Source organism: Maniola hyperantus, chromosome 8 (genome assembly GCF_902806685.2).
Source record: "Maniola hyperantus chromosome 8, iAphHyp1.2, whole genome shotgun sequence".
NCBI classification, from domain to species: domain Eukaryota; kingdom Metazoa; phylum Arthropoda; class Insecta; order Lepidoptera; family Nymphalidae; genus Maniola; species Maniola hyperantus.
Window position 1 is genome coordinate 14,907,356 of NC_048543.1, and position 18,967 is coordinate 14,926,322.

Genomic DNA, 18,967 nt, shown 5'->3' on the forward strand with positions numbered 1-18,967 from the left:
ACTACAGGTTGCTAGGTGAAATTCGAGCAAGAACACAAGGCTCTGAAGAACCTGTGTCTATCTATTTCGCTGTAATGTTTGGCATGTTTTCAAGGTTGTCAACACCACTTTCCGAAGAACAAAAGTTACAAATTTTATTACATAATATTCGCCCTTTTTACTCAGAACAATTAGCTCTTGTTGACATTAAGTCTGTCGCAATGTTGAAGGAAAAGTGTCGCAAACTAGAGGCTGCGAGGCAGCGTTCCGCCTTATTTTCTGAGCCTACTAACAGTAAGGCAACTTTAAGTTCAGAGTTTGCTTACAAACAAGTGACAAAACAGATAAACACACTTTCAGTCACACCTGCACCTAAGGTTGATACAAGTAAAGGCACTGATTTTACGAAAACAAATAACAACTATGTTACAAGTGCGGCAAGGGTAACCATTCCTTTAAATTTTGCAGGACAGTTCCGAAATTTATTAGATGTTTTTCGTGTGGACGTCAGAACTTTACAGTAAAGACATGTCCAAGTTGTAGTAAAAAGGCGATTAGTAAACCCGCTCCGGACAAAAATTCAAAAAACTAATTAGTAAGAACTGTGCAGAGACACAAGTAAAGAACTTGGTCATTAACAACAAAACATCCCTTTTACCTGACACAGTTCTGTATTCAGTGGATAAACGAGACTTTAGGCCACATTTAAAGGTTTTTGTTGACGGTTTTGAGATTACAGGTTTACTAGATTCCGGTGCTTGCGCGTCAATTTTGGGTAACCAGGCGCACAAGGTTTTTTTGAGATTCGGTTATAAATTGCATAGCAGTATTGATACCACATTTTCAGTGGCAAATGGAGACAAACTTGATTGCATGGGTTATATGTTTATTCCGATTACTTATAATTCCGTAACTCACATAATAAAATTTTTTGTAGTACCCTCTATAATAGCGGATGTTATTTTTGGCTGTGACTTTTGGAAAACATTTCAGTTAGCCCCTGGCATTTTTGATAATTTAGAATTAATTAAGGCACCTTCTCAATTTTACAATATTTGTGCGATTGATAATAAACAAATTCATACCATCACTTCTTTTGAAAACTTATCATCTCAACAGAAAGAATTAGCCCAGTCTGTAGTAAATAAATTTTTAGATATTTCTTCAGAGAAAATTGGATTGGGTAGAACAAAATTAATTGAACATGTTATTGACACCGGTGATGCCTTGCCAATAAAAATAAAACAATATCCACTTTCTCCCGAAAAGAAGGAAGCTTTAAGTAAAGAGTTAGATAGGATGCTGGAAATGGACGTAGTTACTCCGAGTGAAAGCCCTTGGAATAACCCAGCAATTTTAGTGAAAAAGGCAAATGGAGACTGGAGATTTTGCCTAGATTGCAGGAAATTAAATTCAGTGACAAAGGGGGATTCATACTCAATACCGTACATTCCGCAAATTCTAGATAGCCTGAAAGAGGCAAGGTTTTTATCATCGATTGATTTAAGTTCAAGTTTCTGGCAAATTCCGTTAGCTGACGACTCTCAGGAAAAAACCAGTTTTACAGTTCCTGGTAGAGGGTTATTCAAATTTAAAGTCATGCCGTTTGGCCTATGCGGTGCACCAGCACGACAGCAGAGGTTAATGGACCAGTTATTTAATCAAAATTTTTGTAGTGATATTGAAAATGGAATAGTATTTTGTTATATAGATGATATTGTTATTTGTTCTGCTGATTTTGAAACCCATTTAATTTTATTAAACAGAGTTCTGGATAAACTAAAAATGGCTCAACTATCCATAAATTTTGATAAATGTAATTTTTTTCGAAACTCTTTGAAATATTTAGGGTATATAGTGGATGAATTTGGTTTACGCACAGATCCTGGAAAAGTTGCCGCAGTTTTGAACTTTCCGACCCCAAAAACTGCACAGGAGGTAAAGATTTTCCTAGGCACTTGTTCTTGGTACAGGCGCTTTATTAGGAATTTTTCAACCATCGCTGCACCACTCAATAGACTAACGAGTAAAGGAAAGAACGCACCTAAATTTGAGTGGAGCGAACAGGCAGAGGTAGCATTTAATACATTGAAGAATGCGTTGGTAACCGCACCTGTTCTTGCGGTACCGAATTTTGAAAAACCATTCAAAATACATTGTGATGCTTCTGCATATGGTGTTGGCGGTATGCTAACGCAAGAAACCGATGGTTGCGATCATCCCATTGCGTATGTCAGTAGGAGCCTAAATAAAAACGAAAGGAATTACAGCGCGACGGAACGCGAGGCTCTAGCTGTGATTTTTGCAGTGGAGAAATTTCAGGCTTATTTTGGTTCCAAGCCAGTCACAATTATCACAGACCATGCATCCCTAAAGTGGTTCTTAAATTTAGAAAATCCCTCAGGACGACTCGCCAGATGGGGTTGTAGATTATCACAGTATAATTTTGTTATCGAACATAGGAAGGGTTGTGATAATGTAGTTCCGGATACCTTGTCGAGACTCATACACGTAGATGTAGTTGGTGATCGTAATGATAACTCTAGTCAACAAGTTTTGGTAGATGACTGGTATGACAAAACATTTAATGGCTGTAAAATCAATCCAGCAAATTTTCCGAATTTTAGTATTTTGAACGATAAACTATATCGTTACAGTAAATGTAAATACCAGCTTCTCAGTGAGTTCGACTGGAAAGAGGTAGTCCACAAGAACGACATCCTTAGAATTATGCAACAAAACCATGCAGATGCAACTGCAGGTCATTTTGGTGTGTTCAAAACTCATCGCAGATTATCCCTCAGATATTTTTGGCGTGGTATGTATAAGGACGTGGTTGAGTACGTTAAGAATTGTGATACTTGCTCTGCGTATAAACACACGACATCAGCCACTCCAGGTCTGCTTGGGAAGCCTAAAGTCTGCGAGAGACCTTTTCAGGTCATTTCGGCTGATTTAGTCGGACCTTTGCCTAGGTCTAAATCAGGATTTACATTTCTTTTTGTGGTGACGTGTTGTTTTTCGAAATATACAATGTTGTTTCCGTTACGGCGTGCCACAGGTGCCGCTGTTGTTAAAGCGCTAGAGAATTTTGTATTTTTGAACCATAGTGTTCCAGAGACTGTGATTGTGGACAATGGGTCCCAATTTACAGGATCTGAATTCCGTAATCTCATTAAGCGTTATAATATTCCGAAATTACACTACACACCACTGTACACTCCGCAAGTTAACCTTGTTGAGAGGTACAATAAGGTTGTTATGACTGCTGTAGCCGCTTTTGTGAAAGATAACCACAGGTCCTGGGACGAAAACCTGTACAAGGTCCAGTTCGCCATAAACAGTGCGGTTAATGAATCCACTGGATTCTCCCCGTTCTTCCTTGTCCACGCTAGAGAACCGGTTTTAAATGGTTCCTTCTATAAGGACACGGATAAGGAGTACGAGGCCGGAATTCCAAGGGAGGAATACGCAGGAAAGTTTGGAACTTTGGAGGACATATTTGGTCAGGTTAGGAGAAATTTGTTTCAGGCTCATGCAGAGTATGCAACGCATTACAACTTAAGGCGTAGGTCTGCAAGCTATTCTGTTGGGGATATAGTGTGGAAAAAGACCTATCCACAAAGCGACGCTACAAATTTTTTCGCAGCTAAGCTGGCACCTAAGTATGAAAAGTGCAGGGTTGTCAAGGTTTTGTCACCTTTGGTTTATGAACTAGTTAGAGTAGCTGACAACCACCCAATAGGCACTTGGCATATTAAGGATATTAAGAAGTAGATATTTGCCATTACTTAGTTTGGTCTAAACTGTTTGAATATTTAAGTTATCAATATTCAATTAGGAATTTGAATGAGTGTAGTGATGTTCTGAGTTAACAGTTACATTACCATGGTTCAGTTGAGGAGGAATGTAGTGGATGTATGTAGGGATGAATATGTGATGATTGGAATGCTTGTGGTAGACCAACCGGTTGAGAAAGTAAAAATGCAAATATCGTACTTTGGGGATAACGAAAAGGGGGGGGTTTTGTGTTTTGTTTTCGTTTTCCTTCTAGATAATGGATCATTTCTGTTATTTTTCCGATTCTGTTCCGAGATCTATTTTCTAGGAGAGTTATTTCGTTTTTTTTTTCTCATATTCCGATTTTGAGTCGGTTTTATTTTTCCGAATGGGATAGAGAACGGTTGCCATATCAGATGGACCCGTTCACAACCAGATTTTCCGTATTTGTTGAGTAACAAATATTACGATGGTAGTTTAAAAGAGTGAACCACCGTAGGCCTAGACGCATTCTATCAGTCAGCTGAAGAATGATGCCAAGATGTTTCCACTCAAGTGTCTTAGACACCATGAAGTTTTTTTGTATATATTCTTTTTAGAAGTTAGGGTTGTGTAGTTAAGTATAATGTATAAAACCTTACACTGTTTTCAGTATATTTATTTTGTTAGACAATTTTCCTTGTTAGTAGTAGATGTGCGTTCACGCGTAACTTCTGTGTTTTTTTTGTTTGTTTCAGGCAAATTGTTAGTAGTTGTTGGATGACGCTGAGGGCAGCGTGGTTCAACCTGTTGAACCTTTTCGTAGGAGGGGAAGTATTGTGACGTTGTAAATTTTGAACTACTAACTAGCGTTTCGCTTTTAATAAAAATCAATTTTGTTCAAAGTATGTTGGTGCCACCTAGCATCAAGGTGCAGAACTACGCGTGGGTCGATGTTCAGAGTTCATTCGAGCCACAATAGATGGCGTTTGCTTCGTTGTCAATTGTCGTAAAAATAAAACAAAATAATTAAATAAAACCATAATATCATTTGTTTATTGTTAAGTCATTAACAAAACGGTTCTTATAATATATCCTTAGGTTCCGCAAATATTCAAAAATGAATTGGCTTCATGATCAAACTAAATGAGAGCGGCCACACTCGGGTTGCGTCTGGCAACACCGATTGGTGAGATTTAGAATTTTTCTGGAGTCAACATGTGAAGACGAATTTTTTCGTTCCAGGAAAATCTCACTCCTTTTCGCCCATGGCTTCGCCTGGGAAAATACAATAGTTATAAATTTAGTCATCCTAACGTATTTAAATGTTTCATCAATTATGGTGAGTGAAAAATCAAGTAATGTGGATTCGACAAAATGGCGGTTTGGTTAGAGAAAATCCTAATTTCATGATTTCCCTTTCAGTTCCAGTTATTTTACCTTCCCAAATAAATGAGGATAATGGGTTGTGGGTGGACTCCTGAAAACCATTGGTGGCCAGGAGTTCAATAGGGTTTCCGTTTGCGTTTCCGTTTGCGTTTCCGTTTTTAGTTTTCGGTTTTCGTATTTCGCTTTCGTTTTCCGTATTTATTTCTTTTGTACATTCACGTTGGCAACTTAATTCTATGGATAAGACTTGGTGAAAATCTTTGTAATGAAACATTTCGGTTGTGAAGAATCAAGTTAAATCGAGTTTTGGGAGCTTGGCCGATGCCGTCCAGCTACCTTGCAGTCTTCGCACCTACAAGTAAGCAAATGTTTGTATCCTGGAACAGTTTAGTGAACCTTCTTAGTGTATGTGTACAGTAAGAACCCTGTCTTTACTACTGAGCTTTTATTTTGAAACAATTTTATGAATTTTACTGTGTCATTGTCTATTCCATGCCAATGGCATCTTAAATTTAAAACATAGATTTTATGTACTATCTACCTAAGGCATTCTAATGTATCTAAATTAAGTCTTGGCATTAAGCTAGAATAACTAAGCATTATTAGCCATCATTATGTATTAAGCGACCCCGGTAAAAGTTACATTAAAAACAATTTTGCCTAACATCTAGCAAATTTCATTTATAACACCTCATATACATTACAAGGGAGTCGACGGCTAGCTTCTATTCTTTACTAGGTAGATAGATCAAGTAAGTAAAATTATTTTTTTTTTCCTCTAATCTTTGTAAGGTGGTAGATTATTCCGTATCCGGGTATATTTCTATTCCGCCCAATTTACCACCCTTACAATATGAAAGTAAATATTATAACTTACAATCATCCAAAATCCTGGGCCGTTCGTTAGTAGCAGCGATAGGATCCACGTAGTCGATAGGATCCCTGGTGTCAAGCCTGGTGAAAGCCGAGGGTGTGACTCCCACTATAGGGCGGCTGGTGGATCCGGCGTCATCGTCTAAAGGATCCCATTCCTCGCCGTCGTTGTGGTAGTCGACTTCGGTTTCTAGATCTTGTTCCTGGAAAGAGGAAAGTTGGCTATATTGGAGTCTTTCTTGAGTACTAATTGCCTTCAAATATCATCATCGGTGTCAGGAGTCAGGACATGCTGACTGACTTTGGGGCTCAGTCATTCTCATAGGTACATAGTTCTCATAACTGCCCACACAAAATTCAATAGATATAATGTAAATGAGTGAACACTTAATAGGCATATGTACAAACTAGAAATAAGTAGCTAAGTAAAAATGTAAAAGCTGTTTGTGTTCCATAATAAAAAAAACAAAAAAAAAGTTGAATTTGCAAAATATTTAATCTATACGTATCTATCTATACTCTATACTAATAAATAAAATTGAAGTGTCTGTCTGTTTGAACGGGCTAATCTTCGAAATGGCTAAACTAATTTTGACGGGACTTTCAAACAAAAGTAGAGTATTAACCAAGAAGTAACATAGGCTACTTTTTTAACCGACGTTACTGTTATTGACTTGATTATTGTAGTAAGTACCTATGTGCTGCAAATTGCAATTCACGCTGCAGAAAACGCAGTTTTAGCCAACTGGCTAAAACTGCTTTTTCTGTCTACAAGTGTAGATGTCTATTTTAGGCCAGGGATGTGTCGTGTGTTTTAGGCTCGAATATGTCGTAAATGTTAGGAGAACGGCATTATCTACGCGGACAAGACGCTCATTTTTCTCTGGCTTTTAAAACTAAGTGATAACCACAGTTCCAAAGCCTTAAATCTATATAAAATGTGGACCACACTCAAAAACATTCTCCAGTCCTTTAATAAAAGATATCTTTAGACAGGAAATGACGAATGCTCAAGAGTTAATACACGCACTCAAAGTCAATAAATCGATATATTAGTGAGAAAAGAAGCAGGCGCGGTGCGTTGCGCGTTGGTGCTATTTCGGTAGCATTCCTGTGTACTGGACTCTACATGGAATTGTTTTATATTTCGCTCGGCTCGTGCCTTTCCCACTTGTTGTTTGAAGTGCCCTGGTCGATGACGGTCAAGAGGTATTTTTATCAATCACTACCCACTGTTAGTTTGTTGGTTTTACCCCAATCACGCACCAGCGGAGCAATGGGATTGAGCTGATTTTTACATGTATATAGTTGAAAGTTAAAACCATATAGCAAAAAGCTATGATAGCCTAGCGGTTAGGACGTCCGCCTTCTAATCGGAGGTCAGGGGTTCTATCTTGGGCACGCACCTCTAACTTTTCAGAGTTGTGCGTTTTAAGTAATTAAATATCACTTGTTTTAACGATGAAGGAAAACATCGTGAGGAAATCTGCATGCCTGAGAGTTCTCCATAATGTTCTCAAAGGTGTGTGAAGTCTACCAATCCGAACAAGGCCGGCGTGGTAGACTATGGCCAAAACTCTTCTCACTCTGAGAGGAGACCCGTTCTTTGTAGTGAGCCGGCGATGGGTTGATTACTGCTTTACTGCTTGGTTGATTGGGATCCTACTGATTCATAGTCACCGAGTTCATTAAATACATTGAAGGTTTTGTTAGCGAATCACTCCGATAGGCTACTTTTCATTCCGGATAATCCAAAGATTTCCCAAAGGATTTCTGAAAATCTAAATCCACGCGGATGAATCGCGGACTTATATTTGGACTTGAGCACAATCTCGTTTGATGATGCAGTGTATGGTGAACAAGATAATCATACAGGTCTGCAGTCGCACCCATGTTGTGAATCTACCTTATAAACCGATGACCTCTTGGGACAGGTCAGGCTCAATTTGGTAACGGAATCTGAAAATATTTATGTCAATAGCGACACTCCCCTTCGATGGCACTCACGCCCCTCTTACATAGTTGTGCTACAGCTACCTCCCTCAGTAATACGCTAGGTTTAGGTTTAAAGACTTTATTTCTCAAAAAAAAAACCCGAAAATTTGACCCATCGTAAAGCGAGCTTTAAACTAGCAAGAACTTCTTGTAAGTTATTCCGCAAGTACCTATTTGCAGAACTGTTTACACTACGAACAATAATAATTTTTCTATCAGCTGTATTATTTTATTTCGCGTTCAGGTGCAATGTTTTTTATGTCATCTTGCTCAGCAAGTAAAAACTTTAATTTGCAAGCTGAATAATTGGCAAGTTTTTGACAGAAGTTTCAAAATGGCGTTTCAGCGAGGTTGACAACAAAACTTGCAGAAGTTGACTTCCGCAAGCTATTTCTACCGTGTAAACAATCACTTCCGCAAGTTTTGTAACTTGCTGGACTTGCCGCAAGTCACAAATGTATGTAAATGTACAATATTGCTCGTAGTGTAAACAATTCTGCAAGTACTTGCGGAATAACTTGCAAGAAGTTCTTGCTAGTCTAAACGTCGCTTTACACTTGTGACTTGCGGCAAGTCCAGCAAGTTACAAAACTTGCGGAAGTGATTGTTTACACGGTAGGAATAGCTTGCGGAAGTCCACTTCTGTAAGTTTTGTTGCTAATCTAAACCTCGCTTAAGGGGACTCAGTTCGGTGCTTTCTTCATACAAACGTAGGAGGGAAATTACAACAATATTCGATATTGTATGCACAAAACTAAGAATTATATCAATTTATCTCGTCATTATTTCTAGGTTTATTAAACATTGAAAAAAATATTGATTTAAAAGTTACGAGGCTCAAAAGATTCCTATTTTAACACTACATTAATGACAACTTTGGGCGTAAATAAATAAGATTAGGGATATGAAAATTCTAAAACAATTATCATTAGACGTAGTTTTTTTATTTATTAGTTGAAATAACTTTACTTTGCAAACATAAATTCAGCAGTTTTTTATCAAAAATACTTTTACTAAACCCTTTTCGCGCGCTTGATTTCGGTGAAAATACTCGCGCCTCTCAACTGTCTCATACAATGTCAAGTGAAAAGCAAACATGTTACCCACGTGCGCTGCCAATTTCGGTCGAGCGTCCTGCGTCACCTTAAGGAATAAGGATCATGGTACATCTGGGCCACCACAGCAAGATGCTTCTAGTTGTAGGTACTGTAAGAGCTCGACATTTACAGCGTAACCCGAGCGGCGACCCTGCTGTTCACTACACAGCGCAACTTTTAGCTCTAAAGGAAAGTGTCTTACCGCACGAAGGGGTCACAGGCCACAGCGATATGGGTGACACTGCTTGACTTTACAGACTCTAAGTTATCTAAATATATAATTTATTTTTGATGTAGTCAAATACCCAATTGGGTTGAATTAATATTGACAAATGAAAACATCAAATTAATCGTGGTTTTTTTTTTTTTTTTTTTTAATTCAGATACAAGTTAGCCCTTGACTGCAATCTCACCTGGTGGTAAGTGATAATGCAGTCTAAGATGATAGCGGGCTAACCTGGAAGGGGTATGGCAGTTTTTATTAAACCCATACCCCTTTGGTTTCTACACGGCATCGTACCGGAACGCTAAATCGCTTGGCGGCACGGCTTTGCCGGTAGGGTGGTAACTAGCCACGGCCGAAGCCTCCCACCAGACCAGACCAGAAATTTAGAAATTATAAAATTCCAAACCCCTGCCAGGAACGTATGTACCCGTTATCTACATTACACGCGGACGAATTCGCGGGCATCAGCTAGTTTTTTTTTTTAAAGTATATTAGCCATGTTAAATGACTAATATTCCCCTTTCCTCTCCAATTAAGCGTCAGGCTTGTGCTAGGAGTAGGTACGACAATAGTGCAACGGGCGGGGTTTGAACCGTCGATCTTTCGGTTTTCAGTCCACTCCTATACCGGTTGAGCTATTGAGGCTCTGTAATAATACGTTCATATATTTTGTCTATGGAATGTGTAAATCCACCCAGGCGAAGCAAGGCGGCTAAACTATAGGACCTACTCGTAACTGAGATGCGGAACCCAAAAATCTTGAACCGTCATTGATCACAATCCATAAATCCGCATACACACAAGATTTATTTGCGTATAAAAGCAGTTATTTCTTTGATCTTTTGAGAGATTGCCTTTGAGAACGAAATCGTTTGAGGCGTACGCACGGGTACTGGGTATGAACATTGCAGTTTTAATAGCTCTAGCTATTAAAGTGACTAGAATATCACACAGGTTCAAAATAAGTTAGAAAACAATATTTTCTTGCTTATTTTATTTAGTTTACTTTATAGTTTTCCCATTTCTTGATGACAATCTTTGCATTTCTAGATTGATTGCGTTTTATAGCTAGGTATACTTAATACTTATCTATGATTATTGTACACTTTTAAACCGTTTTGAAAACGTGGTAACTACCTAGGTATTGTATTATTTAATTTTTAAGTAGGTAGTTAAGTAGGTACTTACTTAAAAATAAAATAACCACAAGTTCAAAGTCGCTCAGCGTGTTATGGAGCGGGCTATGTTGGGTATCTCTCCAAGGGACAAAATCCGTAACGAGTAAATCCGTAGGAGAACCAGAGTGACCGACATAGCTCAACGAATTAGCCAGCTGAAGTGGCAGTGGGCAGACCTCTAACCCGCTGGACTGACGATCTCAAAAAGGTAGCGGGAAGTGGGTGGATGAGGAAGGCGGAGGATCGTGTGTGGTGGCGCACTCTTGGGAAGGCCTATGTCCAGCAGTGGACGCAAACAGACTGATGAACAAGTACCTACTTAAATTATTTGGGGTGTGTGCCAAAATGGCTAAAGAGAAACGCAGCGGTATGTAAACAGAACCAAACAAAATCATAAAATCATTAAAAAACCATAGCTTAGGATCAAGTCTAGATATACTATAAGTATGGGTTTTGACGACCTCCCTGGCGCAGTGGTGAGCGCTGTGGTCTTAATAGTGTGAGGTCCCGGGTTCGATTCCTGGCAGGGGTTTGTAATTTTATAATTTCTAAATTTCTGGTCTGGTCTGGTGGGAGGCTTCGGCCGTAGCTAGTTACCACCCTACCGGCAAAGCCGTGCCGCCAAGCGCTTTAGCGTTCCGGTACGATGCCGTGTAGAAACCAAAGGGGTATGGGTTTAATAAAAACTGCCATACCCCTTCCAGGTTAGCCCGCTATCATCTTAGACTGCATCATCACTTACCACCAGGTGAGATTGCAGTCAAGGGCTAACTTGTATCTGAATAAATATAAATAAAAAATAAAAGTACTAATAAAAATGAAACATAAATTCCAATAAAAAAGGGTTCAGTGAGTAGATATGTCGGTTAAGTCCTCATCAAACCGGTCAGTAAAAGTTGATCCATGGTTAACCGCAAAAACTAGAAATTGTCCAAAGGTAATCAATACCACCTAGGACGATTCCCAGGCCTAGCTAGACAACAACAACTAGCATTAACCATCTACCTTTTTCTTACCTAGACATTATTTTTACTACCTACCTAGATATTATAAATTTAAGTCGGGGGCACTGTCTAAAAGAATAATCCAATTCGGTGCAGTCGTTCGGAAGTCGTTCATTTTTTAGGGTTCCGTATTCAAAGGGTGAAATGGGACCTTTATTGCTAAGACTACGCTGTCCGTCCATCTGTCTGTCACCAGGCTGTATCTCATGAACCGTGATAGTGTGTGTTAGTGTAAAATAATGAATTTAAAAAAAACTTGGCCAGGCGTGGTAGACTATGGCCAAAACCCTTGGGGACCCTTGCTCTGTAGTAAGCCGGCGATGGTTTGATCATGATGAAACCTAGTGTACCTAATAGTGTCACTGTGTCACATAAGTAATAAATACAAAAATTCCACCAACTGACGTGGAAGCAGTGGCGTGCACAGGAGTTCAAGCCAGGGTATGCATTTAGGTATGAACTTATTTTACGGCAGGTAAAATGAAAAACCGACTTCGTTACATAAACACTAAAAATTGAAAAATAATTTAATTTATTACCGAATATATTATGTATACAAGAGTTAATATAGTTCCCTAATAATACTTTTTGGTGCCGGTGCCAATTAGCTTTAGCTGCGCGAATCGTCTAGACTTCATATTTTTATGGGACTCCACAATGGCACCTCATTGGCACCGACCCCAAAAAATATTATTATGGAACTATATTAACTCTTGTATACATAATATATTCGGTAATAAATTAAATTATTTTTCAATTTTTAGTGTTTATGTAACGAAGTCGGTTATTATTTTTTTTGTAAAAATTTCTTATTTCACAATTTTTAGTGGCCCCATGAAATTATGCTATGACTGGTTAAAAATCTACTGTTTACTAAGCTATTACACTGATCGCGAGCAATTTACTCTTATCCGTTGAGGAGTTCCAGCATCTATCTTCGAAGATGTTCATCAGATCTTCACCAAATTGAAATGAGACCAACTTTGAAGTATACCCTTTCAAACAAAAAAAGAATTTTCAAAATCGGTCCAGGCGTCTTCGAGTAATCGGGGAACATACATAAAAAAAAAAAAGATTCCGACGAATTGAGAACCTCCTCCTTTTTTTGAAGTCGGTTAAAAATAAGCATTGATTTATTACAATGAGGGTAAGCAGTGCGTTTATGCCTCTATGAGCTGCACGCCACTGCGTGGAGGTACCGTTATTGGCAGGGCAGCTGATCTATAGCTTCGGCTTAACCTTTGTCGTCTTAAGGGCCCAGCTACATGTAAATTGTAAACATTCGAGCAGAAGATTAATTACATTGACGCTGATATAAGTCCCCCAAATTGCTATTGCGCTGGAACCATGTATCATTAACATCGAAATGATGTCATTTTGACGTCAGCCGAAATAAAAATATACCATCAGCTCGAAACTTCAATCTAGTGCTGACGTCACTAAAATGGCGGCCACAGAGAATTTGACCTCAAGAATACGCATATACCTACAAGGTTTTGCATGAAAACAAAATCGTAAAATGTTGGCGGGAGACGGGGGAGAATGCTTTGTTGTGATTTTTTTTTTTTTTAAGAATATTAGCCATATTAAATGACTAATATGGGGAATATTAGTCATTTAATATGGCTAATATTCTTCTCCAATTAAGCGTCAGGCTTGTGCTAGGAGTAGGTACGACAATAGTGCAACGGGCGGGATTTGAACTGTCGACCTTTCGGTTTTCAGTCCACTCCTACACCGGTTGAGCTATTGAGGCTCTGATTGGTGGACTCATCAGTCACGTAATCAAGACAATGTGCGGAATGAGGGTAGGGGAATGATGATCTAAGTAGTGGAATATTATTATTAAGAAGAGTACTTGACTCTAATTATTTTATTACTCTACAACCATCCTATAAGGGGATTCCCTTTTCTAAAACTGAAATATGTAATTGCATGCACTTGCAATATGTTTTACGATGGCACATGATTATTATGTCATCATTCCTAGAAGCATTAAGCTAAGACAAAATATTGACACTATTAACATAAACTAGTGATTAAATTACAAGATAAAGTTTAAAACTAGAACCCGACTACGATCGTCTTAATAAACGCTGAAATATTATTAGTAAAATTGGGAATCTGTCCTTTGGTAAAATAATTCATTTTTGAGGCCACACTCAATACAATCGCAAAAAAAAATTTTTTAGAGATCCCCACTTTTTTGTATGTAACAACATCCGTCAGATCAATTTTGTTCGTATAGAATAGAATAGAATAGAATATGTTTTTATTCAAGTAGGTAGACTTTTTACAAGGGCTTTCGAATAGTCGGGTAGTTTTAATTTACCACTGGTTCGGAATGCCGTATAAAATTTAACCTATGTCACCCGGACCATAACAACAAATTAATTAACACCTCATTCATCAAAATCAGCCCAGTAGTTAAGGCGCTACGGTGGAACACACATAGATACAAACATAATACATACATGTATTCATAGACTGCTAAAATCATAACCCTTCCTTTTGGTTTTGTTGTAATCGGGTAAAAATAGGAATGGATACAGTATGTGCGCAGTAAATTATTTACTAAGTTACTATAATATTTATTTATTTTTATTTTTATTATTCATGTACCAAAAATTGTAGTTACAAAGTAATAATAAATTAAGTTACATCGGAAATGCTTATCTCTAAACAGAATAAGCTTATAGAGTAAGAAATAAAATGATTCGGAGGATGACCAAACTGCCAGATGTAAGGAAAATTATTATAAAATTAAAATGGAAATGGGCTGGACATGTTTGTAGGTTGGATAAGATGAGATGGACAAAAAAGGTGACTGAGTGGGTTCCAAGAAACAGAAAAAGGAAAAGAGGACGACAAAGAAAGAGATGGCGGGATATTTTTGCCCAAAATGTAGGACCGGACTGGATGAGGAAAGCTCGAGATAGGGAGCTTTGGAGAGATTTGGGGGAGGCCTACGCCATTGAGGCGACTAATGCGTGAGTGAATATATAATTTATGAGGGACTTAAATCTACACTAATATTATAAAGAGGAAAACTTTGTTTGTTTGTTTGTTTGTTTGTTTGTTTGTTTGTTTGTTTGTTTGTTTGTTTGTACTGAATAGGCTCAAAAACTACTGGACCGATTTTAAAAATTCTTTCACCATTCGAAAGCTACATTATCCACGAGTAACATAGGCTATATTTTATTTTGGAAAAAAATAGGGTTCCGTAAGATATTTGGGTTTTTCGGACACAAGGTGTAAAAAATCAACCAGAAAAGTTACTTATTTTGCGTACGCTGCCTAAACTATAAAAGATAGAACCATAAAATGTTCTAATTAATTGTAGATCTTATAAATATCTACAAAAAAGTCCGCGACACACTATACCCATCTATGTCGAGTGAGGCACAGCAACCATTTTTTTATTTAAAAATCTTGAATTTTTTTTGGACTACATTTAAACGCGTTTATTTTACTCATGCTATTAATCCTTATCAAAATAAATGATTTCATCACTAAGAACAGTTTATGGAGATAATATTTGGTCTTTGAATGATTAAAATTGGACGTTTGGTTTTGAAGTTATGGCGAAATTAAAATATTACGATTTCTGCTGCACGGCCCGAAAGAGGTAATGTCGTTAAGTTTGTTTGTAGGGGGTAATCTTTAGAACTACTGAACCGATTTTAAAAATTCTTTCACCAGCTGTAGAAAGCTACATTATTCCTGAGTGACATAGGCTATACGGGATCTTTAAAAACCTAAATCTACGCGGGCGAAGCCGCGGGGATCAGCTAGTATAACATATAAACATAAATTTTGACATTAAAAACTAATTTTATTATGACGATGAATGAACTGATATATTTTTATGAATTGATATTGTTTCGAATACGATGAATTTATAATATGTAATAGGAGATATCATTCGAATTAACGCATTAGACAAGAAAAGGCTTTTTATTATTTTATTTATTACTAGCTGATCCCCGCGGCTTCGCCCGCGTAGATTTAGGTTTTTAAAGATCCCGTATAGCCTATGTCACTCAGGAATAATGTAGCTTTCTACTGGTGAAAGAATTTTTAAAATCGGTTCAGTAGTTCTAAAGATTACCCCCTACAAACAAACTTAACGACATTACCTCTTTATATAATACAACGGGCCGTGCAGCAGAAATCGTAATATTTTAATTTCGCCATAACTTCAAAACCAAACGTCCAATTTTAATCATTCAAAGACCAAATATTATCTCCATAAACTGTTCTTAGTGATGAAATCATTTATTTTGATAAGGATTAATAGCATGAGTAAAATAAACGCGTTTAAATGTAGTCCAAAAAAAATTCAAGATTTTTAAATAAAAAAATGGTTGCTGTGCCTCACTCGACATAGATGGGTATAGTGTGTCGCGGACTTTTTTGTAGATATTTATAAGATCTACAATTAATTAGAACATTTTATGGTTCTATCTTTTATAGTTTAGGCAGCGTACGCAAAATAAGTAACTTTTCTGGTTGATTTTTTACACCTTGTGTCCGAAAAACCCAAATATCTTACGGAACCCTATTTTTTTCCAAAATAAAATATAGCCTATGTTACTCGTGGATAATGTAGCTTTCGAATGGTGAAAGAATTTTTAAAATCGGTCCAGTAGTTTTTGAGCCTATTCAGTACAAACAAACAAACAAACAAACAAACAAACAAAGTTTTCCTCTTTATAATATTATAAATAAATAAATAATAAATAATAATAATAATAGTGTAGATTATATGCTTATGAATATGCCGATATTTTATCCTTCGCCCTTAAGCGGTGATAGCCTAGTGTGTAAGACGTTGTCTTCTGTTCGGGAAGTCGGGGATTCTATCCTGTGCATGCACTTTTCGTAGTTACGAGTAGGTATATACCTAAGTGCGTTTCAAGCAATTAAATGTCACTTGTTTGAACGGTAAAGGAAAACATCGTGAGGGAATCAGCATGCCAGAGTATTCCGTGCTCAATATAGTACTTAGCACAGTTTTTAGGGTTCCGTACCTCAAAAGGAAAAACGGAACCCTTATAGGATCACTGTCTGTCTGTCTGTCTGTCAAGAAACCTACAGGGTACTTCCCGTTGACCTAGAATCATGATATTGGTAGGTAGGTAGATCTTATAGGTATCTGACATTTGGGGAAAAATCTGAAAACCGTGAATTTAGGGATAGATCACACAAAAAAAATTAAATTGTGGTCATGAACTAATAATTAGTATTTTCAACTTTCGAAGTGAGTGACTATATCAAGTGGGGTATCATATGAAAGGTCTTCACCTGTAAATTCTAAAACAGATTTTTATTTATTTTTATGCATCATAGTTTTTGAATTACCGCGCAAAATGTCGAAAAAATACGACTGTAGTACGGAACCCTCATTGCGCGAGCCTGACTCGCACTTGGCCGGTTTTTGGTAGTCGGTTGGAAATGGGTCAATCATGATGATAAAGCGCAAGTCCGCCCACACATGGAGTACTGCTCTCACCTTTGGGCAGCACCCCAATACCAGCTCCTTCCATTTGATCGGATCCAAAGGCGGGCTGTTCGACTTGTGGACGATCCCAAACTAACCGGCTCGTTGGAAAGCCTGGAGCACCGCAGAGACGTTAGCTCTCTATACGTGTTCTATCACCTTTATAATGGGGAGTGTTCTGAAGAGCTTTTTGACCTCACTCCACCCTCTTTTTTCTAAAACCGCACCGCGCGCCACCGTAAGGAATTTCACCCTCACGACCTGGGTGTCTGGTGCACTTCGACCGTCCGCTGTACCAGATCCTTCTTTCCACGCACGTGCAAACTGTGGAACCAACTCCCATCGGCGGTGTTCCCACTAGATTACAACATGGGGTTATTCAAGGGGCGGACCAACAAATTCCTGAAAGGCCAGCAACGCATCGGCAGTTCTTCTGGTGCTGCAAATGTTCATGGGCGGCGGTAATCACTTAACATTAGGTGACCCGCCTGCTCGTTTGCTCGCTATCTCTATTTTTAAAAAATGATAAAATATGACCCTTTACCCGACTAGGTTACCTAACAAAACATACTGATCAAAATAAGATTTTACGAAAACAGTAATTACTAATTATGAAATTCTTAGGGAATTCCGATGTTTTGTAGTTAGGCAATGATAACGTGCACTCTCTTATCAGTTACAGAATACAAGTTAAGGTCAAATGTTAGGTTTATAATACTGTAACTGGACTGTAGTATGTCAATCCATATTTCTATATACCTATTAATATTCTCTGTCAATCCACACTGGGCCAGCGTGGAAGACTACCTTAACCCTTTTCGTTCTTAGAGATTGTGCTCAGTAGTGGGCCGGCGATAGGTTGATCATGATGACTATTAATATTATAAATTCGAAAGTGTCTGTCTGTTTGCCAAATTTCATGATTCTAGGTCAACGGGAAGTATGTAGGTAAGTACCCTATAAGTTTCTTGAGTCTTGACAGACACACAGACAGACAGACAGACAGACAGACAACGAAGTGATCCTTCCTTTTGCCTTTTGAGAAACGAATCCTAGTGATACATAGATAGATTAGCTTATGCTCGCGACTTGGTCCGCGTGGACTACACAAATTTCAAACCCCTGTTTCTACCCCTTAGGGGTAGAATTTTCAAAAACCTTTCTTAGCGGATGCCTACGTCATAATAGCTATCTGCTTGCCAAATTTCTGCCCGATCCGTCCAGTAGTTTGAACTGTGCGTTGATAGATCAGTCAGTCAGTCAGTCACCTTTTCCTTTTATATATTTAGATTTAGATTTCGCTCCCTAACTCGTTGAACTAATCATGTAGGTAGGTTCAAAACAAGTAAGTAGACGAACAAGTAGCTTAAAATTACGTAAGTATTAGCTTAGGTTTACTTAACTGCAAAGGTACTAACACAATAATCATAGAATTAAGTCTAAATTATATAGCTTAGTATTTTAACTGTATCGACGACTAAAGGTGTTCGCACATTATACAGACTCGAAGCCGACTCGTCAAGGATCATGGATGCAGGAATGATATAGGAAGTGACATAATATATTACATTTTATCCCGGGAAATCAAAGAGTTTCCACGGGATTTCTAGAAACCCTCACGCAGACGCAGTCTCGGGCATCAGCTAGTTTTCAATATTGTAGGTATTTTAGTATTGAAAGACAAAGCTTTAGTTTTCAGTTATCACCACTACATCATTGTACCTACTTATTGCCAATTCAACAATTGACAATCAGAAGGTGTACAATAGCACCCAATTTGAATAAATGATTTGAGTTTGATTTTGACATACTTACTTAACTTAAGTACCTACATTGTACACTTCAATGTTTGAAATTCCATCGCAAGGAACACGATATAAAGCTCTGAGATCTGAGTGGTTTATCACGTACAACGGATGGCTACGTCTAAGTGTGGAAAATAAACTCAGGGAGAACGAAAGAAG

At 37.9% G+C, this 18,967-nt stretch overlaps 1 protein-coding gene across 1 annotated transcript in view; it reads right to left on the reverse strand.

Moving 5' to 3' along the window:
* The window catches only part of LOC117984348 (uncharacterized), a 45,835-nt gene that overhangs the window by 8,488 nt on the left and 18,380 nt on the right, over nucleotides 1-18,967 (reverse strand). Inside the window, exon 2 of the mRNA XM_034970971.2 lies at nucleotides 6,005-6,203. Coding sequence (XP_034826862.1) covers nucleotides 6,005-6,203 — 199 coding nt within the window. The remainder of the gene's footprint in view (nucleotides 1-6,004; nucleotides 6,204-18,967) is intronic.